General features: G+C 39.6%; 2 protein-coding genes across 2 annotated transcripts; both read right to left on the bottom strand.

Annotated features, from left to right (window-relative positions):
• Positions 1-547: 547 nt before the first annotated feature.
• On the bottom strand, positions 548-26,695 carry LOC121647057 (mannose-binding protein-like). Its single transcript, XM_041996200.1, has 4 exons — positions 26,691-26,695; positions 22,806-22,813; positions 1,891-1,956; positions 548-975 (listed from the first exon to the last, which is right to left on the bottom strand). The coding sequence occupies exons 3-4, from the start codon at positions 1,934-1,936 to the stop codon at positions 596-598; spliced, it is 426 nt and encodes a 141-aa protein (XP_041852134.1). The 5' UTR covers positions 1,937-1,956; positions 22,806-22,813; positions 26,691-26,695; the 3' UTR covers positions 548-595.
• Positions 17,875-23,062, bottom strand: LOC121647053 (dispanin subfamily A member 2b-like). Its single transcript, XM_041996196.1, has 3 exons — positions 22,776-23,062; positions 19,069-19,204; positions 17,875-18,622 (listed from the first exon to the last, which is right to left on the bottom strand). Exons 1-3 carry the CDS (start codon positions 22,985-22,987, stop codon positions 18,425-18,427), a joined length of 546 nt encoding a protein of 181 aa, XP_041852130.1. The 5' UTR covers positions 22,988-23,062; the 3' UTR covers positions 17,875-18,424.
• Positions 26,696-27,376: the final 681 nt, after the last annotated feature.

Genomic DNA, 27,376 nt, shown 5'->3' with positions numbered 1-27,376 from the left:
ATGCAAAAGCAAAAACAACACAGTTACATTTGCAGACGGCAGTTTGTTCATTTGAAGCTACACATTAAAAAAAACACAAATTTTTCTGTTTCCATTTCCTAATCATCAAAGAAAAATCAGATTAAACCATTATCAATTTTCTGATTTTGTAATAAAACAAAAAACAATAATGGACAACAAACACTCAGATTTGATTTTGGCTTCATTTTTGGATACCCTTTATTAAACACTGAGTTAAAGATGACAAACTGAAAATCAGAACCTGGTTTGAACCTGTAGGGGGCGTTATGAGTCTTTTTTTTACACACAAAATCCTGGTGTTTTAAAGAAATTAAAAAAAGAGAGCACTTATATCACCAGTGTAGGTGGTTTTCATCATAATTAAGTAACACTATGTTGTTTACAGCTCAAAAAACACATTTAAGGGTGCACGACCCCTTTAAGAAGAAATATTCTTCATTCTGAACATTTCTTTGAACAGCTAGTTTATTTTTTTTTATTTCTAAATGTCACTTTAAAAAAAGCCTGAAATGAAGTTGATCATATAAAGTAAATCAAAGGTATAAAAAGTGACTGCATTGCAGATGGGAGCTTTCTATAGCTGACAGATGATGTAAGCATTCAGAGAGCAGTCAGGTGTCACTCGCCAGATGCCGTTATCTGACATGGAGCAGCCAGTGTCCTGGATGGATTTATCTGGCTGTGATTCTCCCCATTTGGTAAAAGTCAGAGGTCGACTGTTCATGTCAGCCTCAAAATTCCCCTCTGCGTTTTTATTCTTGACATTGATCCAGGCTCTTTTATCAGCTTCGTCAAACAGCTGCTTCAGCTTGCTGTTCTCCTCCTCACTCTGGGGCAGAGCCAGCTCGAGGCCTTGTTGGGAGCAGAACTCAACGGCCTTTGAGAACGAACCTTTATCCTTGTTGGAGACAAAGTATTTCTGACCAGCCTTCCGCACAAAGTCAAAGTTTATAGCTGAAAAAGGAGAACAAGGTGCCATGATAAAGGGAAATCGTCAAGTAAACTATGTTTTAGCTATATGTTACTCAGAGAAAACCCAGTTCAGTGTTCAAGAAAACAGCTTAAGCTTATTTTGAATTTAAAATATAAAGGGACCACATTATAACTCTGGCTCTAAAAGGTTGTGGTGCTGGCAGAGTAAATATAAACATTAGTAAATGATTTATAAAATGTCATAACCCAATATCATTTTTAAAGTAGAAAACATGAAATGTTTAAACATAACAGTTTAGCATTTTGCCCCAGTCTATTTTGAAGGCACTGTGTTCATTCCTAGTAGTGTTGCTGAATCCATACAGTTATTTCCATCCCAACATCAGTGTTTGCTTTTATATGTGTATTTATTCCAGAAGATCATGAGTAATGTCTACAGATTTTTAGACATTTCTCTTGAACAGAGAGATATCTTAGAATTCTGGGAATCTTTTGATAACATTATATTAAAATGTTCAAAGTCTTCACAGTTTTACATGAAGAAAAATGACTGAAACTGATTACTCCACAGTTTATAAATGTAGGCTGCTGCAGATGACTGAAGCTTTTATTTAAGATTTTTCCTCTATAAGGTAGAGTATAAGGCTTTTGTTTTCCCCATTCTCACTTTTTTAAATGGGTTGCAGCCAACAAATTCAGAATGACCTGATTTTTTCCATTAAATCTTGTCTTGTCTTGTCATTAAGTCTTGTGAATAAATTGCTGATTTATATATCTGTTCCATTTTTATTCATGTTTTAATCACATTTTACACTTAAAAAAGTTGTGCAATGTAATAAAAAACACTTACAGAGATACATTTGATCATTAATCTCAAACACTTACTTACTTACTTAAACAAATGCTGTACTTTAAAGCACTGAACGGGACACTTACCCAGCTCTAACTTTGCAGTGGTCTCCTTTAATTTTTCAACTTCCATTTGAAATGAAACAAAATCATCTGAAGTGAACAGAACAAGTTCAGTTACAGAAGTTTATTCAGGTGAAGTTCACAGCTGAAACATGTTGAATAAAAACCAACTAAGAACTTATCTTTTTTATTTAGGTCAGAGCAAAATGCAACTTAAAATCTAACATAAACTGGAAGTCAGTACTTTATGAAACATTTAATGTTCCAGATAAAATACAGTTTTCCTTTCAAAATACAGTCCTGAATTTTATTAAATGGCACTGAGTCAAGATTCTACTGGTGATTAGTCATTTTATCTGGGTAAGGTTTATAAACATGTGCAACTAAAATTAGGAGAAAGAAATTAAACAAATCCAGTTTCTTAAAGAATTAAAGCTTTGAATTAAATTAAAGAATTGATTTATATAATGTGATACAACTGCATTATGAGGTACAACCAATAAACATTGCTTTAAAGGTCTCATGCTATGCAAAATCCACTTTCTAAAGGTTTTCTAACAGTCATGTGTTTCTTCATAGCCTGTGTATAAGGCCCCAAAATGAGAAAATTCTGTCACCTCTCTCACTTGCTTACTCCACTTTTTAGGGAATGTTTGCTCAAATGGGTGAGTCTGAGATCTTTCCCTTTGTGACCTCATGAAGGGAACAAACACTACTCCCAGTAGTGGATACTGCCATTGACCCGCCCCCGGGATAGCTGAGCCTGTCCTCTAAAATCACCGAGCAGGCACCAGCGAAAGCCGGATCCTCTCCCAGAGAGGGGTGTGGACATGCTCCACTCATGAACATTGAAATGTTCAGACATACAAACAGCCCGTTCTCCATAGAGCTCACTAGAGCCATATTTGGAATGGCTGAGATTAGGACCAAAGCTAAACTTGGGGTAATACACTTTGAAAACAATGTTGTTGGACCTTTCAAACCCATATAGAACAAAACATAACCTGGAACAAAACAAGAATAAGAACCAGAATCAGATGTGTACAGGAAGAACTTTTTTTTTTTTTTTTTTTATTATTTATTTCAAAGGGACAATGCATATTCATGAACATATAAAAGTAAATATGCCAGAATTAGCCCGAAGGCTGCGTTACATCTGTAGTCCCTGGCAAGTCAAAGAGATGAAAACATCACATGACATTACAACTTCGCACAATATACATACTAAGATCAAATTATCAATGACAATTCATAAGACATGGGAAAAACAACACAATAAAACACAATCATGACATACAACAGTAACATTCACATAAGAGCACAAGATCAATGATCACAAATCTGGTTCCCCTTGAGCCATCGTTTCAAATTAATTAATTAACTTATATCACAGATAAGCACACTGACAACACAAAGGTCGAGAACTAAAAGAATGCAAAGGAAATAAAAATCGAAAGGCCATTCATGTATCATGTATCATTTATCATGTATCGTTGATCGTGTATAATTCATTGTATGTCACAGTGTAAAACAGAACTGGACTGATTAGTCAGGCTTGACCCATTTGTTGTTTCTGTATATAGCCTAGGGCTGGACAATAATATAATATCAATATGTATTACAATATACTTTAATTTAATAACGGTGATATGAGTCATCTTTTTGTGCTTGATCAGTGTTTATTTTATTTAATCATCTTATATCAAAATGTCACAGAATGAATGATTTTAAAGGTGCAGATAAATACCAAGAGTGTTCTGTGAAATCTGACAAGATGCTTAACTGGTTGGATTAAGTGGTTAAGATTGTGAAATATAATGGAAGCATCCAGTGTTAACTAGTTTTTTAATAACACCAAATATGTGTTTGCAGCTCAACCAGCTTATGAAATGATAGAGGCTGGTCCAGATTGTGCACCATCCCTGCTTCTAGGACACACATCAGTTACACCCACAAACACTGTATGCTCTGCAAGATGAAGACGACAGGATCAGCTGAGGAAAGAAACACTGCAAGCAGCAGAGATGGAGGTCCATCAGGATGCAGACACTGGAGAGCTACAGACCAAGGTGGGGACACATACGGCTGGAGAAGAAGGCGATCAGCTCATCACAGAGGATAAGACACATAATGAAAATGATGTATGTGTACAGTTAGACAGTTTGAAGTTTTTTTTTTCATATTATTTGTGCAAGCAAATGTGTGCAATTTTTTTTGTTTTTGTACATGGCTTAAACATGAATAATAAAGCATGTCGATGGCATTTTTGAAGTCTTTTTGACTGTTCATTGCCTCTCTTAAGCACATAAAAAACCAGTGTCACTTTTGATAATGAAAATTACATTACATCAAAAAAATTCTTGTGGAGAAAAACACTAAATAGAAAACATGATTGTTAACCGGATGAGAAGCTTGACAGTTTTACTTTTTCATATCAGTAGTTTCCATTGAAATTCTCAAAATAAACAGTAGCAGCACAACGTTAAACAGATAAAATTTCAATAAAGGGAAATACAGCATAAGCACGTTATAAAATAAAAACACTGAAGTTGTGGCGTAATATCTTCAAGTAATGTAGTGAGAATTTCACATCTTTGCATGGCAATGTCAACACTGAATCAATATAATGTGTAATTGTGCTAAAAACAGTGCAAACTATGTGCAAAGTTGTCATGACCCAGGGTTTTAGTTGAGAGTCACTCAGGTGCTGGGAGTGCAGGACCTGTAGACAACACACTGGCAGACAGACAACAACAGTTTACAACATTGTTCAACTGTTTGCTTTATTTTGCTTAATTTATAAGGACGTCTATATTATTACAGTTTCTGGTTTACAGGCTGATGCCAGACTGAGATATTAGCTTGAGTAATTATGTTCTATTAAAATGTGGTAGGATTATTAGATAATTTAAAACTTTTTCTGAGTTATGTAATATAAATATGAAGTTGTTTCTTTTGCAACATTGTAAAGTACCTTAATCATTTATGCAAATCGTACAAGTAAACAGGTAAAGTAACCCCAACTTCACTTAATAGCCAGGTTACCTTTGTAGTAACAGCTGTGTTGTGCAGTTCTGCGGTGGAAATGTTAACAGATCCTGCACCCAGCCATTCCTGAAATGACCGTGAGCTTCCAGACTTGTAGTTTCTGAACTGTTCATACATGTAAGCACTGATACCATAAACGAGGTAACTTGTTAAGTCCAGCGATGAAGTTGGAGGTAGTAATGCAGCTCCATTCCTTAGCTGAGGGGCTGCAAAGATCTATGTTATTGATCATTGATCAAACCCATTCCAGTCATCGACCACTGTAAACTGGATTCTTCAACCAAGCTACCGCCATTTCTTCTGCCTTTTCTTGTTCATGCACACTTAACTCTAACACTGTTCAAATGTTTTGTTTAATGAGCCAATAGCCGATGGAAAACTTGCCATAGTAATGAGCAATGAGCCTGTTGATTATCATATGCAAATAATCAGAGCCTGTTACTATAAGATGATTTAGACTGTGGGTGTTACTACAGCCCCCAGATTACAACATCAGGATATCATTTTTAACTATTACTATTCATCCCCAGAGGAGAAATTCTTATCAACACAGCACTACACTCTCAACATTACACTATAGCTAAAGCTGGAGTAATAAACAAATAACAGTAATGGAAGAAACACAAGGATGGTAATATTACACTCCAAGAAAAGGTCTAGGATTTGATATTATTCTGACAAATAAATCTAGTATAACTGTCGCCACAGAAGTCAGGGAAACATTTGCAGTTGGCTTAAGTTACCTTCAGCTGTAGCACCATTGTCATTCTCTGTCTCTGATTCTTTCTCTGGCTGCCTAGCATTTGCCCTGTGCTGCTCTCCTGTAACTGTCTGTCTCTTAGACAAGAAGGAGGCAATATCTTTGGAAGACTTTCTCTTCATTGTCTGCAAAATGACATAACGTTAGCACACAGTGACTAATTAAATCATGACGCTATTATAGCAACTTCTGTATAATGTTAGCTGCCTGAGCAGTATCATTCAGCCAGCTAACATTATCTATCATTAAAGACAAGTTCACAAGGTTGTTAGAAATGTTCTCCATCTAACATAGATAGGGCTAATAATGATATTAACTAGCTAACCTGTGCAAACGTAACTTATGAATGGCTTCATTTGATTTGCATTAGCGCATGTAACAGGAACTATATTGTCATTCATTCCAGGTCATCTACATCCACATGTTAGTGCTAGTCATCATCCCTATAATTATTTAAACCCCACCAACAGTTGGTAGAGAACCATTAAACTGAAGTGATTGTGGTTTTATCATAGACTTACTGACGAGCCTTTTGTAGAGCTGATTGTGTCCTTTCTATTACCAGTGAAATCATCGCTCTTTGATCGTCCCGCTTTGGTGTCCTTGCTCTAACTACATGTGAGGTGCCCTCTGTGTGCCTGATTAAAATACTTTTTAGTTATCTTTTTTATATTAGCTTTTGAAATATTTTGACATTCAAATATAAACAAAGTGTGCTGAGCTGTGTTAATAAAAATAAAAAATACAATATTTTCTGGAGTTGGCAGTGGGGTGGCCAGCTTTTTGTTCAGGGTGGCACTGGCCACCCCACAGGCCACTACATGGGGGCGTCCCTGCGTTTGAAATATCTTTCATTTTCATTCAATTCAAATAGTCAAAAATTAATCACAGATATCTGTAAATGTCATTTAGGATGTGTGTTGAGTCATGTGTCGGATAAGGTGACGTTATTTTGGATATCCGCAATTCTTTTGCGACTTGTCAAAAAATGAATTACAGATATCTTTAATTGTATTTTTGACTAGTCAGAATGAAATTGTAGATATATTTAATGAAAATTCTTACTCGTTATAATTACGACTAGTTGGAATTATTAAAATTAAATTAAATTATTGATCTCTATAATGTTAATTCCAGATAGTCAAGTTTTTTTTTTTTTTTAACTTGTCCTGTCCAGCATCGTAGCAAGCAAAATGATAATCTGTTTGCTGTATCATGCTGAACAAATTTGCTCTGACAAGGGGAGGCTTATGGGTAAGGCTCCTCTTGATAATCTGATTTATTTATTTATTTACTCTGAATCACGGAATCTATGTAATCTTGCTGGACCCGACCGGAGGGGACAGAAAAAGATGGAAAATAGCAAAAAGAGCAAAAGGGAAAGAAGAAAGGAGACAAAAAGAAAAACTGGAGCCTATCCCAGTATTTTAACAGGTGAGGGGCAGGGTAAACCCTGGACAGGTCACCAGTCCATCACAGGTGAACATTAATTTATTGTACGGTTTTTATTTCTAAAATGTTATACTGGAGGAGTTTCATAGATTTGGCAAAATAGTTTTTAGTTTTACAGGCAATCTGTTGTGGGCATATTTGGCAGTTTTCTCTGAAAAACTTATATTGTTTATAGCAATATTGGAATTATATCGTATCGACGGAAATTAAGAAATATATATCATGGTACAAGTTTTGGCCATATCGTCCAGCACTAATATAGCCTAGCTTAATCATGGACTTTGTTTTGCACTTTATTGTTTGCTGTGTATGTGATTTAGTTTTCGGTGTGAAAATGGGCAAGACAGCTGATTAGTGATTAGTGTGACAGCTGGCATCTGCCCTCACTGGATTGATATTGGCAGGAAGCTGGTTAGAATAAAGCAGGACATATGTAGGCCTGAGAGTGACGCCACAGGCACAAGTAGCAAGAGGAGAGCACAGATACAGAGAAGGCGTCCAGAAACATCCTGTCTGCAAGCAGATTGGGAACTGGCAGAGGAGGTGAATCTGAAGACTACAGCCAACGACAGATCGCAGTGACGTTGGAAGCGGCTGGAGGGATCACCGACCCGACCGAAAGGAAACAGAGCAATGCAATAAACAGATGAGTGTACTGTGTACATGGATAATGACACGCCTTAAACTGGAGTTGTCCAAAGCTGGTCCTCAAGGGCCACTGTCCTGCAATTTTTCAATGTTCCCCTGCTCCAACTCACCTGATTTAAATTTACAGCAGTGGAAATTTGTGCTGCTAAAGACTCTGTGACATCATACACACCGTTGTTGCTTGAAAGTGTTCTAATTTATGTTCTTTATCAAAGTGGAAAGTGGAAAATTCATTCACTTTATGAAATAACAAAGCACGCAATCTACTACAATCTACTACAAAATTGTCGAAACGGAGTTTGAAAATTCGTTGCTCCGTCATTTGGTAGAACTTCTTTACTTTGTAATTTTCCTCACAAATGCAAAAAAAAAAAACCCTGTGAAACTGATGAGACAAAGTTCTGAGACAAATAAAAAAAAAAAAAAAAAGTCAGCTTCACCTGGTAGTCCCAGAGGACCGGGTTCTCCCTGGGTCCTTTAATTCCTGGATCTCCTTTGTCACCTTTGGGACCAGGAAGACCCTCCAGCTGACTGTAGACTGCACGAGCCATCAAGCAGTGGATACAGAAAAGAAGGTAGAGCTTCATCTTCTCAATGTTGTGGTGAATTCTGTAAAATTTTGTATTTTTTATTCATGAAATATATTTGAAAGATTATTTAAACTGCACAAAAAACAAGTTAATTAAGTTTACAACAGTAATAACTTTTGTCTGTTACTACAATTTCTGCCTTCATACCACTTTCTAACAGACACCAAATAAAAGGTGGGAAAAGGTAAATGCTAAATGGGTTCTGTCAGATTTATTCCAGCATTAAACAGAGACACGACACAAGATTCTTTTCTAAGCACTTTGCAAAGGGGAGAGAGTTCTCAGAGACAAGTCAGGTTACGTGACATGACTCTGCTCAACTCCCAAGGCTTCTCCTCTGCAGCTCTTTTTATTAGCACAGCACACAATGGGTGTTGCCACCCCAAAACCAGAAGCATGTACAACAGTTTGAAGTCAGATGCCCAGCCCAGTGTAAATGAAAGTTCGAACAATGTAAAACAGGAAGCATTAAAGGGAACCAAAAGTATTAGCTAATATGAAGAAACCCTGACCGAACAATTCTGACACACAGTCATTCTGGTGGAAATAACTTCCTCACTGAAGGAGGCAAAGCAGAATCACTGTCCATGTCTCTGTACAGGTTTGTAACATAAAAGGCATGAAGATACAAAACACATTTTTTATTTAGCTTTTCTCTCTGTGCATTTGCCTTTTGCAATGTAATATAAATAAACTTGGTTAGCTCTGATGTATTCCTGGAATAACAGCTGCAGTCATTCAGTTTCTTTCATTTCTACATTCTGTAAAATAAACTAGTCCCAGGGCCCTGCAGGACATCTTCTGCCAGGTTAGAGACCAGGAAAGCAAGAAAGCTGACTGGAGTTAGTGGACGCCATCAGGCAGATGAGGACAAATAAAAGACTAATTTTATATCTTAAGTTTTATAAATACGGAAGTTGTATTTGGAATTTAATAAGTTTAAGTAAGTTGTTTAAAAAGTGGCTTACTGACCAGCGTTGACTTAATAATTCAAGATGTGTCCTGTACCTTCTGTTTCTCTGTCCTTCTAAAAATATTCAGGCACAGGAGTCTCCACCCTGCTCATCAGGAGAGAATCTAAAAGCTGTTAGAGACCCTACAATCAGTAGCAGTGATTCATTCTTCAGTGTTTTTCTTCCTTGTTGCATTGAATTAACTTTAAGTTGTCTTTGCTTGCTAGAGGAAACTATAATTTAGTGTTTACCGCTGTTTTAGGAAGGGTGATCATTCTCTTTTGAACTTTTGTTTGATAGATTTTAAAAGCGAAAATTTTAACGAATAATATGTTAGATTGAAAGCTTTGAAGGTTTTTAGAAAAGAGGTCAATATTTTTTCAGTCTCCAACATGTACAGTATTTATGTGGGTATCAGATACTAATTAACTGTAATTAATAAGTATGGACATGCACGCACGCATGCACGCACGCACACACACACACACACACACACACACCTTTGAAACAGAAAAGAGAAAACCAAGAAGAGTCCTGGCTCTGAGTAGAAATGAAAGTATACAAAGATGAAAAATGTACGTTATTATTAGTAACCAGCTATAAAAATCTGTTCTGTTCATTAATTTAGATAAAACTTTTTTCATTTGTAAACTCTGCTGTAAAGGTGAAAGCAAGTTGTCCATTCTGCCTCCTTTACCGAAGCATCCGAAAAGACGTGGATCTCTGTACGCTGGGCAGTGGAAACAGAGAAAAGAAAAGAGCAGTGTAGGCTCGAGGGATTTCAAACTGTGCCAGCTCTTGCAAAGATTCTCTCCAAGTTGTCCATTCTGCCTCCTTTTCAGCTGGGAGCGGAAGATCCCACTCATTGTTATCACTGGTGAGCTGCCTTAGCAAAAACTTTCCTTGAATTGTAACAGGAGTTCTCTCAACCATCAACAGCTTTTTTGATCCACTTGGTCAGTGGATCAAAAAAGCTGTTGATGGTTGAGAGAACTCCTCTCCTTGTAAATGGCTTGTTGCTGCTGGCTACACAAAAAGTGAATTTGTCAGCACTAAGAACGGCGAGAAAAGATCTGACGGTGGGTGTCAAGAGGGCCAAAGCCGCATACGCTCAGAAGATTCAGGGTCACCTCACCTCCAACGACCCCTGGAGCATGTGGATGGGCATAAAGTGCATCACAGACTACAACACCAAGGATGCACAATGTCCAAAGGACCCCTCCCTGCCAGACAAACTAAACAGGTTTTATGCTCGCTTTGAGGACCCTGACTCCCCCCCTCCCTGCAATAGACTAACACCACCACCTGGTGACACGCCCCTCTGTGTGTCCACTGCTGATTTGAGGAAGACCCTTAAAGGAATTAACCCCCGCAAGCTGCTGGCCCAGACAACATCCCAGGGCGTGTACTGAAAGACTGCGCACACCAGCTGGCTGAGGTGCTGACGGACATCTTCAACACCTCACTGTCGCTGGCATCTGTTCCCACCTGTCTAAAGACTGCAACCATTGTCCCCGTCCCAAAGTGTCCCACAGTGACAGGCCTGAATGACTACCGACCCATAGCCCTGACCCCGGTAGTCATGAAGTGCTGAGAGGCTGGTTATGGCCCACATCAAAGACTCCATCAACGTCACCGTGGACCCACATCAGTATGCATACAGAAAGAACCGCTCCACTGATGACGCCATCTCATCAGTGGTCCACACAACCCTCACCCACCTGGAGAGCAGAAACTCATACGCCCGCCTGCTCTTCCTGGACTTCTCCTCCGCCTTCAACACCATCATCCCACAGACACTGGTCCAGAAGCTCTCCACCCTTGGTCTGAGTAACACACTGGGGAACTGGGTCCTGGACTTTCTGACCAACAGACCTCAGACTGTCAGGATCCATAACTCCACCTCCTCCTCCATCACCCTCAGCACCGGCTCTCCTCAGGGCTGTGTGCTGAGCCCCCTCCTGTTCACTCTGCTGACATATGACTGCTCGGCGAGACATCCCAGCTGTCATATAGTGAAGTTTGCAGATGATACAGCGGTTGTGGGATGCATCAACAACAACGATGAGTCGGAATACAGAGAGGAGGTGGAACACCTGGTGCAGTGGTGCAGAGAAAACAACCTCTGCATCAATGTGAAGAAGACCAAGGAGATGGTGGTGGACTTCAGGAAGGATAAGCACCCTACTCCTCCCCTGCACATCGGAGGAGTAGCTGTGGAGGTGGTCTCCAGCTACAGGTACCTGGGTGTGCACATAACCGAGGACCTCACCTGGAACACCAACACTTCCCAGCTGGTCAGGAAAGCACACCAGCGCCTCTACTTCCTTAGGAAGCTGCGGCGAGCCGGACTAGGGAGCGCTGTCCTGAGGAGCTTCTACCTCTGCGCGGTGGAGAGCGTCCTCTGCACCTGCATCACCGTGTGGCACGGCAACTGCACCGCGGCTGAGAGGAGGGCTCTGCAGAGGGTGGTAAAGGCTGCACAGAGGACTATGGGGAGCAGCCTTCCCACCACCTCAGACCTCTACACAGCACGATGCAGGGGGAGGGCCCTCCGCATCATGAAGGACTCCACCCATCCAGCACATGGACCTTTCCAACCCCTCCCCTCAGGCAGGCGGCTAAGATGCATAAGGAGCAAGACCACCAGGTTCAGGAACAGCTTCTTCCCTGAAGCTGTCAGACTGCTGAACTCTTGCCATGCCTTGTAGACTCCTCCCCACCCTTCCCCACCCTACTTCCCCACCTCTGAACATCAGCCCAAACCCTGCTGCCCTGCCCCCACCCCCCCCATCCCCACCCCAACTGAATCCACCCCCCCCACTCCAACAAACAGACCTGCACTGCAAACACTTTACCTGTCCACATGTTTACATGTTTACCTGCTGTCCATACAAGTGCAATATCATTAATATTAATATCAGAAATGTTATACTTTGGACTATTACTACCTCATGCACATACATACTTGCACATATTTATCTAGGCTGCACATGCAAACTGGGCTCTTTAGTGTTTACTGTTATTTTTATTTAAAATTTTGCTGTTTATATTCTATTGTATTTAGCTTATATTCTATTTATATTTAGCCTATATTTCTATTTTTTTTCATGTCTTATTTTATTTCACTTATTGCCCTCCTTCTTATGGCTCAAACCGGGACCTCAGCTCTAATTTCGTACCATAAACATGTAAATGTGAGCTGGTATGACAATAAAGTTCCTTGAATCCTTGAATCCTTGAGTCATCTACAAGATTTCAGCTTAATTCAAGACTGCGTTGCAGTAGAGGTGAGTCAATATCAAGGTCTTTTAGTTGTTTTGCATGATCAGCTGATGGAAATGCATTCATGGCTTCTGGACAGCTAGATGCCTGATGTTAGAAATAGCAAGCATACCTTGGACAGCTTTCAGGAGATTGATGGCCCCAGATGCAGATGACAGTGATTTAAGCTCATCATCCACATAAAAGTTCCTGTGAATGAACTGCTTGGCTTCTTCTCCAAACTCATTCTCCCCGTGTGTAGCAGCTCGACGTAACCCATAAATTGCAACCGCTGGGGAAGGCCGATTGCCGAATACATGGACTTACATCCAGTATTCCACAACATCTTTATTTGGGTTATTGTCTTTGAACCATAAGAATCGAAGGAAGTTCCTGTGGTCCTCTCTGACAATAAAACTGTGGAACTTCTGTTCAACATCTGCAGTAAAGGTCACCAGCTTGCATCTAAATTCAATTCAATTCAATTCAACTTTATTTGTATAGCGCCAAATCATAACAAAGTCATCTCAAGGCGCTTCACTGGCAATCAGTCAAGCAGTCTGATTGTCACACATTCATATATACATACATACTAGCCAATTAATGACAAATAGCCTATGTAAGGAAACCAACAGATTGCATCGAAAAGAGTCTTCGATCAATCCCCTTCTGAGCAAGCTTCAGGCGACGGTGGGGAGAAAAACTCCCTTTTAACAGGAAGGCAAAACCTCCAGCAGAACCCGGCTCAGGGAGGGCGGCCATCTGCCTCGACCGGTTGGGGGTGGATACGACAGAAAGGGTGAATGTAGATGGAAGAAGTGAGAGATAGTAAAGATAGTGAGTGAAGAGAGGAAGGAGGGGGAGGGGGAAGGGGGGAGGAGAGGTATTGGGTCAAGAGTGTAGGAACAGAATATGTATATCTCCTTCTATGTTGTGCGTAGAAGGAGATATACAATCATGACATTTGATACTATCATGGCATTTCATCCACTGAGATCTGCCGAGAAAGGAGAAAATATGTTAGTGATGGCAGTATTGTCGTACATTTATACATGAGAGATGAGGAAGGATAGATGAGGATGAATAGATGAGAGATGAGGATGAAAAGTGCCATGGGATGTCCCTCAGCAGCCTAAGCCTATGGCAGCATAACTAAGGGATGGCTAGCCACCCCTAACTATAGGATTTATCAAAAAGGAAGGTTTTAAGTCTGATCTTAAAGGTAGAGACTGTGTCTGCCTCACGAACGAAAGCTGGGAGCTGCTTCCATAAGAGAGGGGCCTGATAGCTAAAGGCTCTGCCTCCCAGTCGACTCTTAGAGACTCTGGGAACCACCAGTAGACCTGCAGTCAAAATCTAAATTTTATTAATACTCCCAGCAAGCTGTTGTTCAAGTCTGGTCCAGTAAGCAACACATCATTCAAGGAAATGCCAAGGTATGGAGCACTGGAGTCAAACACAACTCTGATTTGACCAGGCTTATGTGGATGGTACACTCCAAAACTGGGAAGGTACCAGCATTCTTCTCCATCCTGCAGGGGAGGTGCCAATTCAGCATGGTCTTGATCAAAGATCTTTTGCATAAAGGCCAAGAAATGGGACTTCATTTCAGGCTTTTATCCAGAGTATAACAGAGGTTGTTAAAACAAATTACATCAGGTCCTCTGTTGTTGGGTAGGCGAGATCTCGGCACACGAAAAGGAAGAGGAGCCACCCAACTCTTTGCTTCATTTATGAACGTCTCTTTGTCCATCAGTTCCATAAACTGCTTATCCTCTGTGGATAAGGCAACGTGTTTGTTATCCTCTGTCTTTTCAAATATCCTTTTCCCCAATGAATCATAATCAGCATGCTGAAGCGAACTACCAGCTAAATAAGAGTGTCTTTTATTTAACAAGCTGAGTGGCTTTATGTTCGTCTTGACAGCACATTTCTCTTTTAGAGTGAGATGATTAGGACATGGACTGAAATGAGAATGACAACCATTTTCCAGGATATTAGTTAGGTATACACTAAGTTCTTTAGGCTTGTGTGCTGCACCCAGACAAACATGTTGTCTGGTTTTGTTGCTAACACCCCAGAAGATGCATTAAGTGTGAAATTAGGATCATTACGGGTATGAGCTTCTGTGCAAACAAAGTCAGTGAAGAATGAAAGTGGTGGGAAATGAACATTATGTTCCCACTTGTACAAACTACCTTATGTCATCCATTTCTCCTGAAGCCCGTATGGCAATTTCTCCACAACTGGGTTAACACCTTGGGAAGTATCCAGGAAGGCGAGTCCAGGCAAATAACCCTCAAGTTTGGCTGACTCCAACTCCCTCGAGGTCCCCAAGCTGTCTCAGCTTAAGAGGGTCTTTGTTACTGATCCTGGGAAATCTTTCAGGTTTCTCCAAAAGAGCTTTCTCGATAACTTTAGGTGACTCGTAGCACTCTTCCACGCGTGTCCAAACCATTTTAAGCCCAGCTGCAGGATCATTAACATGAACAGCTCTGATTCTCTTGACGTACTCCGATGACTGAGGGCCTATAGCCACTTAATTAAAAGGTCAAGCTCTTCAGTGCAGGTGAGCTCTAATCCCTGTGTGATGTTCATAAAGGTCAACTTTCAACTCCAAAAATTCTCTGGAAGCTCATCAAACTTAATCATCCCAGAGGCCATGAGCTTGTGACGAGCCATGTAAATAGCAAAGTCACTCACACTTGTATGGGTAGGAGCTAACGATTGTGTGGCCTGTTGCATCCATGGAGAAGGGGTAGGAGCTGGAGGTCCCTTCATAATTGAGAAACGACTCAAAACGACTGGAGCACAGGACGATATTGGGTAGCTGGCTGAATTCTATGATGCATGCCAGAGGAGGTTGCAAATCCATCTCCACCTGGATGAATAGATGGCTGTTTGCTATCTTGTTGTGGCAATGGACCAGACACATTAGGTTGGAGATTAAGTGCAGTCTGAGTCCCCAGATGTGGCGAAGACTTCTGACTAGAGAGCATTCTTGAATGACATTCCACATAGTCGTTTGTTCTTTTCTCAGCGGAGTCAGGTGGGACTCTTCCAATATCCAATTCCTTGGAGTCTGCTTTAGATTCCAATTCTGCTGCAGCTGATTCCAAAAACTCTGCCTCAGCTAATGCGGCTACAACTTCTTCCTCTTGCTTCAATGTGGCTAGAGCAGCTTCCATGCGTGCCTCTTCCACTTTTAGCTGAGCCTTTTCCAACATAAGCTCTGTTTCTCTTTCCACAAAAGTAGATCGAGCAAGAACTGTCTCAGCTTTGGCTTGTGCTTTAGCAGCCATTAAGCTTGCTGATGACTTGCTAGATCTGCTTGAAGAAGATCTACTGGAAGAACTAGAAACAGATCTGGTCTTGAAAGACTTCACACATGAAGTCTGAGATTCAGCCCTCTGCTGCTCTTCTATGTTTGCCTTGCTGTCCATCTTGACTTTACACTTCTCTTACAAGTGTAAGCAGGTGTACTGGGCACTCCAGAGCTGACTAAGACATTGAAGTTCAATAGTTTTACTTGTCTTTGCATCCGTTCTTTTTCCTTTACATGCTTTCCCACTTTCTTTATCTCTCTTACATTCTTCTTGCTTACATTTTCTTCTTGTGAAACTAAAGCAAACAAAAGAAAAATTTTAATGCACAATTATCTGCAACATTATCTCGCTTGCTTATTCAGTTTTTATATGTGAAAGCAGAAAGCCATTATAAATTCTAATACCTACCTCATTATCTATTCCCAACTTGAAGCATGGCAGATATACTTACAAACAAAGCTTCTCTGAGGCTCAACACAGGCAGATTGCACATGATTTAGCAGAAGACCAACTGAAGCCTCCTGCTATGCCAGACCTTGGTTCAAAATGGCAGGTCTCATTTAAGACTAACCATGTGACCCAGGCTGAGCAATAGCGAAACAACAAAACTGAAATGAGCTGTCTGCTTTCCACACAGTCACTGGGTGGTGCTAAACATTTTACATACATGAAACATGTAACATCACATATTTTACTTATAAAATCTTTTTAATGATCTTTACAAGTGTTACGTCCCGTTCTCAAATCTAAGGGTTTAGGGACGATAACAAATTGACGAACCAGACCAACGGGAGGATATATAAATACAACAATAATTTATTATACAAAATCGGGTTCAACAAAACAAATACAAACCAAGGGTGTCCTTTCTCAGGTTATATATCCGGTCTGCTAACAAAATAAACAAATGATTAAACAAAAGGTGTCCTTAATTAGGTAAATACGGCTAACCAAAATAACAAACAAAACAAGCTTCAACTCTTTAACGAGGATTTCATAAAACAAACCAAAAGGGTCTATAAAAGAAATAACAACCAAACTCTTCTAAACAGAAACCAAAATCTTCTATACAAACTCAAAATAATCACAAAAGAGTGTCTTTTCTCAACTCTGAAGGACTAGCACAATCGTGCACACAACCAACCAAGGGAATCTCAAAGCTTAACACAACCATGTAGTGGAATTTATTTATCAAAGATCACACACTGAGTGAGAATCAAACAAAGTATTTAATTAAGAGCTGATCAGCAATGAGAGATCACACAGTCAAAGAAGCTTTGGCTGCACGAGTCTGGGGAGGTACATGTGTGCTTGGTTAATATAGCCAGAGCATGAGCTGATAACATCGAGGTCGAAGGTCATTGTAGTAAACCCCTCATGGCCTGGTACAAGGAAGAGAAGAAAAGGGGGAAGGGGAGCTCACTAAATCCTTATCTGAGTACACAGTCATTCTCCTCCCTGAGTAAAACATAAGCCAAGCTTTAACAATGCAAAGTGTAGTCTACAGAATATAAGGGTTATGTGTAAATTTTCTATTACAACCACAAGGGTTTTACCACAAACACCAAAGTTCAGACCAGCGTCTATTCACAATCCCAGAGCTTGGCACACTGCAATTCCACTGAACCACAGCTGCCTCGATTGACGATGGCAGTTCTCTCTTATGGCTCCCCCAGTGGTCCGATTGGGCCAGGCTGGGGGAGGTGTGGTGCTTTCCGTCCAATCCAATAGCGGGCGACGCTCAGGAAATCCGGAGGGAATGACGCTGTCCAATCCTTGACAGGGGAGGCGTGCCACCCCAGCTGGGTCTAATTCCAGGTCATCAGTCACTCAATTCGTACATTCCCAGGCTGAAGGCCAGGGGATGTAACAACAAGAAAAAAAAAAACATAACAAGATTATGTTGTCTATGTGAATGACACTGTTTATTATCTTAATATTTATAAAGATTAACTAATAAATCTGTTTAATAGAAAAGAAAAATACATATTTTAACTTTGACATCGAGAATCTCAGTTTGTAACTGACATGAAATCTCATGTTTCTAGGAGACTGTTTTCTTGATGATTGTAAGTCATCATAATTCCACAACATACTGAATGTTTCAATTCACCGGCTGGTCCCTTTCACTGAATATGTGAGCTGGGAGGTTTCATGTAGCATACAGTAGAAAAATGCACTTCTTCACTACCTTACTGGTAAATTGACATGTTATGTCTCCATCAGCAACCATTTATCTCATAAAAAACTAAGCGGCAGCAACGTATATAGTGAAGTTTAGCCATTTAAGATTTTTTCTGTCAAGACATATAAAAGAAAATATATGACCATGTCTTTCATCAGTTACTGATAAAGAAAAAGAGAACACAAGAGAAAAATTATGCTGCTATACAGAGAAAATTTTAATGGCAGATTAAACTGTTGAAAAAGAACGATGGCTGATATGCAGGACTTAAAAATAGAGCAGAAACAAGTATCATGTCATGGTGGCAAATAAGTTACACCACAAAGACTCATTTATCCTCTGGAATAATAGTTATTGCTTGAAATGGAATGGATAGCACGAGCTGCAGTTACAGATGTAACGATGACTACAATGAAGACAATAAGGAGTGTCAGGGAGATCAGGACTGTGGCCCAGATGTTGAGGCAGCGAGCAGTGTCACCGTAGTGTTTGGCACCATTCAGATCTCCAAACATCTTCCGATCTCTGGCCTGGAAAGATCAAAACATAATGATATGGAGTCATGGATACCTCAGCATCCAGGAAACTTTAAACAGCAAACACTGAGTTCAGTCTCGTTGTTCTTGGGTTTTGTTTTTTTTTCTAGATTCTTATTTGCAACAAATGCTACTGTTTTCTGTCTTTTACCTTAAATTATAAGCTATGTATAATCTATGTAAAATACTTCTCATCCCAAACAGTCAATTATTCCTGTCTTTTATCTGACAGTTTGATTTTTTTTTTATTATTATTATTAACTTTTGTGATAGAAGTTATTTCCCAAAAACCTTACCATGATGGTACTTAGTCAGAATAAACAATATTCCTCTTGGTTTTCCTTCACATTTTCTTGTGATTTTGTAGACCTTAACTGAAGCTTAAAACCCTTAAATGATAAAATTCCAGAAAAATTCAGAGCTGCCTCCCATAAACTCACCTTGACAGAGAAAATGAGAGCTGCTAGTCCAAGAAAAAAAGGGTTTCCGTAGACAAGGTTGCAGATTGACCAGATGATGTGGTCATTGGGGAGCTCAGAGTTCATGTCCACAGTGGTGTACTGAACCACTGTAGACCTCTGAGGCTGTCCAGGGGGGCCTTCGTACCTTGTCCCCTGCAAGGGAACAGTCTCAGCTGAGTAGTTTTGAGTTGGGTAAGCAGGATTTGTTGCTGGCCGCCAAACATTTTGGGTAGAACTCTCAGGTTGTCCAGGGGGCCCATCGTACCTCATTCCATTCAAGGGGATGGTCTCAGCTGGGTACTGTTGAGTTGGGTTTGCAGGATTCATCGCTCTCAGCTCAGCTGTGAAGAGAAGCTTGAAGGAGGCTGATGCAGAATGTAGATGCTTCTGAACAAGTTGATCTCCATTTGAGGTTGTTTGAGATTGGTGTAGTTCTGCTTTTTCCTCTGAACAATGGTGATGTGAAAGCAAAAACAACACAGTTACATTTGCAGACGGCAGTTTGTTCATTTGAAGCTACGCATTAACAATAACACAAATTTTTCTGTTTCCATTTCCTAATCAAAGAAAAATCAGATTAAACCATTATCAATTTTCTGATTTTGTAATAAAACATAAAACAATAATGGACAACGAACACTCAGATTTGATTTTGGCTTCACGTTTGGATACCCTTTATCAAACATTGAGTTAAAGATGACACAGGAAGACCCATGACACGCTTCCCTCCAAACTCACCACACACTCACAGCTGCCAGATTATGCTTTTAAACTGGATCAAATGCTTGGTAACAGTGAGTTGCTTGCATGGTAGATGTGTCTTCACCACGCCTACACTGACTTGTACAATATTTGTGGTGCATGTTGCCCAAATAAAATGGTACATTTCACCATTTTAGTTTTCATCAAGTACATGCTTCCAAACATGATTGTTTGTCTCCCTGAAATATCCTTCACACTTATGATGCCAACTTCAACATGTTCAAATAGACCACGACATTCAATGAACTCTGTAAATGCCAACACTTAACAATCATTTAGCAGATGTTTTTCTCCAAAGCGACTTACATCTGAAGGTGTTTAGGCAGTAGCGTTAAGGGTCTTGTGTTAAGGACTGGATCTGGAAGGTGTTAATATTTGTCCCCTGATAACATAAGAGGCGTTAACACACAAAACTTGAATCAATAAGCTGGCAATCACAGAAGGGCACATTGCTGCCAAATGTGCATTTCCCATGATTCTTTGCAGTTGTGCACTGCTCCAGATGTTATGTAAAAGAAAAGAAATTATTTACTGTCAGTTATTTGACAATATCACTTTTATCCAATGCCAGTTAAATACTTTCAGTGTGGTTGTAATGTCAGTTTCCAAAACACAGGCTGAGATGTAAACCATCCTTTAACCCTCAAACTGACCTCGGCTCACGACGACCCCTGTCCGATTCTACAGGGTGTAGATACAGTAGATGCAGGTTCACGGGTTGGTTAGTGTGGTGATGAATAAACAGGCATGGAAAATTGAGGGAACTGCTGAAAGACAGGCAGAAAGAAAGAAAGAAAGAAAGAAAGAAAGATTATGTCAATGTCATTTTAAATGATGTTCATTACATGATGTGATTGAGTCAATTATATATGGGTTTATTTAGATGTGCAGGTTATCATCATCATTGGTACAAGGTTTAATAGACAAGTCTTTATTATTCCATGATCTAAATTTTACTCACCACTCTTGTTTAATTCTTTAATAACATTTGATTATTTTAATTTGTGTTTGAATGATGATTAGTGTCCTTTACAATGTGTCAGTTTATGGTCTTAACAAGGCATCATTTTAGAATTTAATATCTTGGAGTATACAGATGTATTCACAAATGTTTAATCTGATGCAAAAGCAAAAACAGCACAGTAACCTTTGCAGACGGCAGTTTGTTCATTTGAAGCCAAAATAAAAAAACGGAAAAAAACAAAAATTTTTCTGTTTCCATTTCCTAATCATCAAAGAAAAATCAGATTAAATCATTATCAATTTTCTGATTTTGTAATAAAACAGAAAACAACAATGGACAACAAACACTCAGATTTGATTTTGGCTTCATTTTTGGATACCCTTTATTAAACACTGAGTTAAAGATGACAAACTGAAAATCAGAACCTGGTTTTAACCTGTAGGGGGCGTTATGAGTCTTTTTTTTTTTACACACAAAATCCCGGTGTTTTAAAGAAATGAAAAATGAGCAATTATATCACCAGTGTAGGTGGTTGTCATCATAATTAAGTAACACTATGTTGTTTACAGCTCAAAAAACACATTTAAGGGTGCACGACCCCTTTAAGAAGAAATATTCTTCATTCTGAACATTTCTTTGAACAGCTGGTTTATTTTTTTTTATTTCTAAATGTCACTTTAAAAAAGTTTGAAATGAAGTTGTTCATATAAAGTAAATCAAAGGTATAAAAAGTGACTGCATTGCAGATGGGAGCTTTCTATAGCTGACAGATGATGTAAGCATTCAGAGAGCAGTCAGGTGTCACTCGCCAGATGCCGTTATCTGACATGGAGCAGCCAGTGTCCTGGATGGATTTATCTGGCTGTGATTCTCCCCATTTGGTAAAAGTCAGAGGTCGACTGTTCATGTCAGCCTCAAAATTCCCCTCTGCTTTTTTATTCTTGACATTGATCCAGACTCCTTATAAAATACAGTCCTGAATTTTATTAAATGACCCAGAGTCAAGATTCTACTGGTGACAAGTCATTTTATCTGGGTAAGGTTTATAAACATGTGCAACTAAATTTAGGAGGAAGAAATTAAACAAATCCAGTTTCTTAAAGAATTAAAGCTTTGAATTAAATTAAAGAATTGATTTATATAATGTGATACAACTGCATTATAAGGTACAAAAAATTAAACACTGCTTTAAAGGTCTCATGTTATGCAAAATTCACTTTCTAAAGGTTTTCTAACAGTCATATGTGTCCACGTTTTAGGGAATGTTTGCTCAAATGGGTGAGTCTGAGATCTTTCCCTTTGTGATCTCATGAAGGGAACAAACACTACTCCCAGTAGTGGATACTGCCATTGATCCACCCCCTGGATAGCTGAGCCTGTCCTCTAAAATCACCAAGCAGGCACCAGCCAAAGCCGGATTTTATTTATTTGAGCTATTTGACAGGGACATTGCATTTGTACATAGTCACAAAATATTGTAGCTGATGCCATGCAGAGTTTTTAGCCAAAGCTAGTTCTCAACTCTTGTTACTGGTTGGGCCTTTCTACACTATATTACAATACATTAAAATACACATATGTCTTACAAAACCTATATAAAACTAACCTAAACACACAATACAAAATCTATAATTCATTTACAAGTGGGTACAGTTTTGGTTTGTTTTAAGCCAAAATTTAAGCCTAGCAGTGAAGGTTTTAAACTCAGATATTGTCTTAAGTTCAGTTGGTAATGTATTCCACAGCTTTGCACTGGGATCCTCTCCCGGAGAGGGGTGTGGACATGCTCCACTCATGAACATTGAAATGTTCAGACATACAAACAGCCCGTTCTCCATAGAGCTCACTAGAGCCACATTTGGAATGGCTGAAATTAGGACCAAAGCTGAACTTGGGGTAATACACTTTGAAAACAATGTTGTTGGACCTTTGAAACCCATATAGAATTGCCACTGTAGACCTCTGAGGCTGTCCAGGGGGGCCTTCGTACCTTGTCCCCTGCAAGGGAACAGTCTCAGCTGAGTAGTTTTGAGTTGGGTAAGCAGGATTTGTTGCTGGCCGCCAAACATTTTGGGTAGAACTCTCAGGTTGTCCAGGGGGCCCATCGTATCTCATTCCATGGAAGGGGATGGTCTCAGCTGGGTACTGTTGAGTCGGGTTTGCAGGATTCATCGCTCTCAGCTCAGCTGTGAAGAGAAGCTTGAAGGAGGCTGATGCAGAATGTAGATGCTTCTGAACAAGTTGATTTCCATTTGAGGTTGTTTGAGGTTGGTGTAGTTCTGCTTTTTCCTCTGAACAATGGTGATGTGAAAGCAAAAACAACACAGTTACATTTGCAGACGGCAGTTTGTTCATTTGAAGCTACACCTTAAAAAAAACACAATTTTTTCTGTTTCCATTTCCTAATCATCAAAGAAAAATCAGATTAAACCATTATCAATTTTCTGATTTTGTAATAAAACATAAAACAATAATGGACAACGAACACTCAGATTTGATTTTGGCTTCACGTTTGGATACCCTTTATCAAACATTGAGTTAAAGATGACACAGGAAGACCCATGACACGCTTCCCTCCAAACTCACCACACACTCACAGCTGCCAGATTATGCTTTTAAACTGGATCAAATGCTTGGTAACAGTGAGTTGATTGCATGGTAGATGTGTCTTCACCACGCCTACACTGACTTGTACAATATTTGTGGTGCATGTTGCCCAAATAAAATGATACATTTCACCATTTTAGTTTTCATCAAGTACATGCTTCCAAACATGATTGTTTGTCTCCCTGAAATATCCTTCACACTTATGATGCCAACTTCAACATGTTCAAATAGACCACGACATTCAATGAACTCTGTAAATGCCAACACTTAACAATCATTTAGCAGATGCTTTTCTCCAAAGCGACTTACATCTGAAGGTGTTTAGGCAGTAGCGTTAAGGGTCTTGTGTTAAGGACTGGATCTGGAAGGTGTTAATATTTGTCCCCTGATAACATAAGAGGCGTTAACACACAAAACTTGAATCAATAAGCTGGCAATCACAGAAGGGCACATTGCTGCCAAATGTGCATTTCCCATGATTCTTTGCAGTTGTGCACTGCTCCAGATGTTATGTAAAAGAAAAGAAATTATTTACTGTCAGTTATTTGACAATATCACTTTTATCCAATGCCAGTTAAATACTTTCAGTGTGGTTGTAATGTCAGTTTCCAAAACACAGGCTGAGATGTAAACCATCCTTTAACCCTCAAACTGACCTCGGCTCACGACGACCCCTGTCCGATTCTACAGGGTGTAGATACAGTAGATGCAGGTTCACGGGTTGGTTAGTGTGGTGATGAATAAACAGGCATGGAAAATTGAGGGAACTGCTGAAAGACAGGCAGAAAGAAAGAAAGAAAGAAAGAAAGAAAGAAAGAAAGATTCTGTCAATGTCATTTTAAATGATGTTCATTACATGATGTGATTGAGTCAATTATATATGGGTTTATTTAGATGTGCAGGTTATCATCATCATTGGTACAAGGTTTAATAGACAAGTCTTTATTATTCCATGATCTAAATTTTACTCACCACTCTTGTTTAATTCTTTAATAACATTTGTTTATTTTAATTTGTGTTTGAATGATGATTAGTGTCCTTTACAATGTGTCAGTTTATGGTTTTAACAAGGCATCATTTTAGAATTTAATATCTTGGAGTATACAGATGTATTCACAAATGTTTAATCTGATGCAAAAGCAAAAACAACACAGTAACCTTTGCAGACGGCAGTTTGTTCATTTGAAGCCAAAATAAAAAAATGGAAAAAACAAACATTTTTCTGTTTCCATTTCCTAATTATCAAAGAAAAATCAGATTAAACCATTATCAATTTTCTGATTTTGTAATAAAACAGAAAACAACAATGGACAACAAACACTCAGATTTGATTTTGGCTTCATTTTTGGATACCCTTTATTAAACACTGAGTTAAAGATGACAAACTGAAAATCAGAACCTGGTTTTAACCTGTAGGGGGCGTTATGAGTCTTTTTTTTTACACACAAAATCCAGGTGTTTTAAAGAAATGAAAAATGAGCAATTATATCAACAGTGTAGGTGGTTGTCATCATAATTAAGTAACACTATGTTGTTTACAGCTCAAAAAACACATTTAAGGGTGCACGGCCCCTTTAAGAAGAAATATTCTTCATTCTGAACATTTCTTTGAACAGCTGGTTTATTTTTTTTATTTCTAAATGTCACTTTAAAAAAGTTTGAAATGAAGTTGTTCATATAAAGTAAATCAAAGGTATAAAAAGTGACTGCATTGCAGATGGGAGCTTTCTATAGCTGACAGATGATGTAAGCATTCAGAGAGCAGTCTGGTGTCACTCGCCAGATGCCGTTATCTGACATGGAGCAGACAGTGTCCTGGATGGATTTATCTGGCTGTGATTCTCCCCATTTGGTAAAAGTCAGAGGTCGACTGTTCATGTCAGCCTCAAAATTCCCCTCTGCTTTTTTATTCTTGACATTGATCCAGACTCCTTACAAAATACAGTCCTGAATTTTATTAAATGACCCAGAGTCAAGATTCTACTGGTGACAACTCATTTTATCTGGGTAAGGTTTATAAACATGTGCAACTAAAATTAGGAGGAAGAAATTAAACAAATCCAGTTTCTTAAAGAATTAAAGCTTTGAATTAAATTAAAGAATTGATTTATATAATGTGATACAACTGCATTATAAGGTACAAAAAATTAAACACTGCTTTAAAGGTCTCATGTTATGCAAAATTCACTTTCTAAAGGTTTTCTAACAGTCATATGTGACCACGTTTTAGGGAATGTTTGCTCAAATGGGTGAGTCTGAGATCTTTCCCTTTGTGATCTCATGAAGGGAACAAACACTGCCATTGATCCACCCCCTGGATAGCTGAGCCTGTCCTCTAAAATCACCAAGCAGGCACCAGCGAAAGCTGGATTTTATTTATTTGAGCTATTTGACAGGGACATTGCATTTGTACATACCGTATATTACCAAATAGTAGCCCGGGCGTTTATTTCACAAAATCGATTTGGAGACCGGGCGTTTAAAAGAAGCAGGCGGTTATTTGCACAAGGCTCTTACCGGTATTTATTTTTGTACCAGCCTGCACCAGGCCATTATTTGGTTACAATGGTTACTGTCCAGTATTTTTTGTACAAAAAAAATTAAATGTAAAAGCTATTGTAAACATATCAATATTGTATCAATAAACAAGAAATCAACATGAGGTAGGCTATCAAAAGACAGGAGATCAACAAGGCCTCAACATGGCAGTAGTGCAACAATTGTCAAATAGAATAGCAATACTAAAAATAAATACACTTTTTAAATAAAGCAGCAAATAAAATTATGGTACCAAGTACTCAGGTAAAAACCCACCATCAAAACAGAACAATAATACTTGCACTTAAATAAAATAAAGGCTACAGTACTCCAAGTTTTAAATAAAGCAGCATACAGCTAAAAATAAAATTATGGTACCAAGTACTCTATAAAACCATCAAAACAATAATACTGCAGCAAACACAACCCCAAATGCAACTCAACCCCACTCATCATCATTCGCCTCCTCCCCTTCCTCCTCTTCCTCTTCCTCCTCTCCCTCACCCCCCTCATCATCATCATCATCCTCCTCTTCAATCACAAGTTCATTGAGGAACTGCTGTTCCTCATCACTCTCCTCCTCTTCCTGAACCACAGCAGCAGCCTGCTGTCTAGCCCTCAACAGCATCTCTCTGCCTGCCTGACATGGCTGTCCCTCCTTGAGGCAGTGAATGAGCTGGTCCTCACTCCCATCAGCTGCCACCGTCAGCCCACACACCTTGGAGGATACCAAAAAGCAACAATCAGCTAAGCTACTGTTTGCAACACACAGACACGCACGCACGCACGCACGCGCACACACACACACACACACACACACACACACACACACACACACAGCCTACCTTGAATGAGTTGATCAGAGTGTCCCGATCCAGTGCATCCCATGCTCCCAGGACCCAGTCGACCAGGAGGCGGCGAGAAGGGGCTCTCAGGTTCCCTGACTTGGTGTAGGTCTTGTCTTTATCACCAGCCATCCAGTTATCATAGTAGTCACGGAGCTGCGCTTTGAAAGGGCCATTCCACACAACATCTGGGGCCTGCAGGTACTTTGTGCAACCTCCAGGTATAACAGCCATTGTAAGGTTGTAGCCCCTTTTGAGCTCTGCCTTCGTGGCCTCGCTGATATGGCATCGGTACGAGTCCCACGCTAGTAGCCTCGGTCCGAAGTGGAATTTCCCCACTGCCCTCTGGAGCCAATCCTTTGTCAGGTCGTCATTAAACCAGCCATTCTTGGAGGAAGCTATGATCACACCGGGGATGCTCTGCATAGCCTTTACATCACGGACAGCACCTTTAAACACAATGTAAGGCTTTAGCTTTGTCCCGTCTGCTTTGGCTGCAAGAGCCACCGTGACGCGTGCCTTCTCGTGGCCGGTTGTTTTGAGGCAAATGGAGCGGGCGCCCCTCTCACTG

Source organism: Melanotaenia boesemani, chromosome 10, assembly GCF_017639745.1.
Source record: "Melanotaenia boesemani isolate fMelBoe1 chromosome 10, fMelBoe1.pri, whole genome shotgun sequence".
Classification (NCBI taxonomy): Eukaryota; Metazoa; Chordata; class Actinopteri; order Atheriniformes; family Melanotaeniidae; genus Melanotaenia; species Melanotaenia boesemani.
The sequence above is the reverse complement of the archived record's forward strand: the minus strand, read 5'-3'. Positions and strand labels throughout refer to the sequence as shown.

Coding starts and splice junctions, on each gene's coding strand:
- LOC121647057 (XM_041996200.1), bottom strand. CDS start 1,936: ATGGAAGTTGAAAAATTAAAGGAGACCACTGCAAAGTTAGAGCTGG. Junction 976..1,890: donor CACTGCAAAGTTAGAGCTGG/GTAAGTGTCCCG, acceptor CTCCTTTTTCAG/CTATAAACTTTGACTTTGTG.
- LOC121647053 (XM_041996196.1), bottom strand. CDS start 22,987: ATGAATCCTGCAAACCCGACTCAACAGTACCCAGCTGAGACCATCCCC. Junction 19,205..22,775: donor CCCCCTGGACAGCCTCAGAG/GTCTACAGTGGC, acceptor ACAGCCTCAGAG/GTCTACAGTGGTTCAGTACA. Junction 18,623..19,068: donor CTCTCATTTTCTCTGTCAAG/GTGAGTTTATGG, acceptor TGATCTTTCCAG/GCCAGAGATCGGAAGATGTT.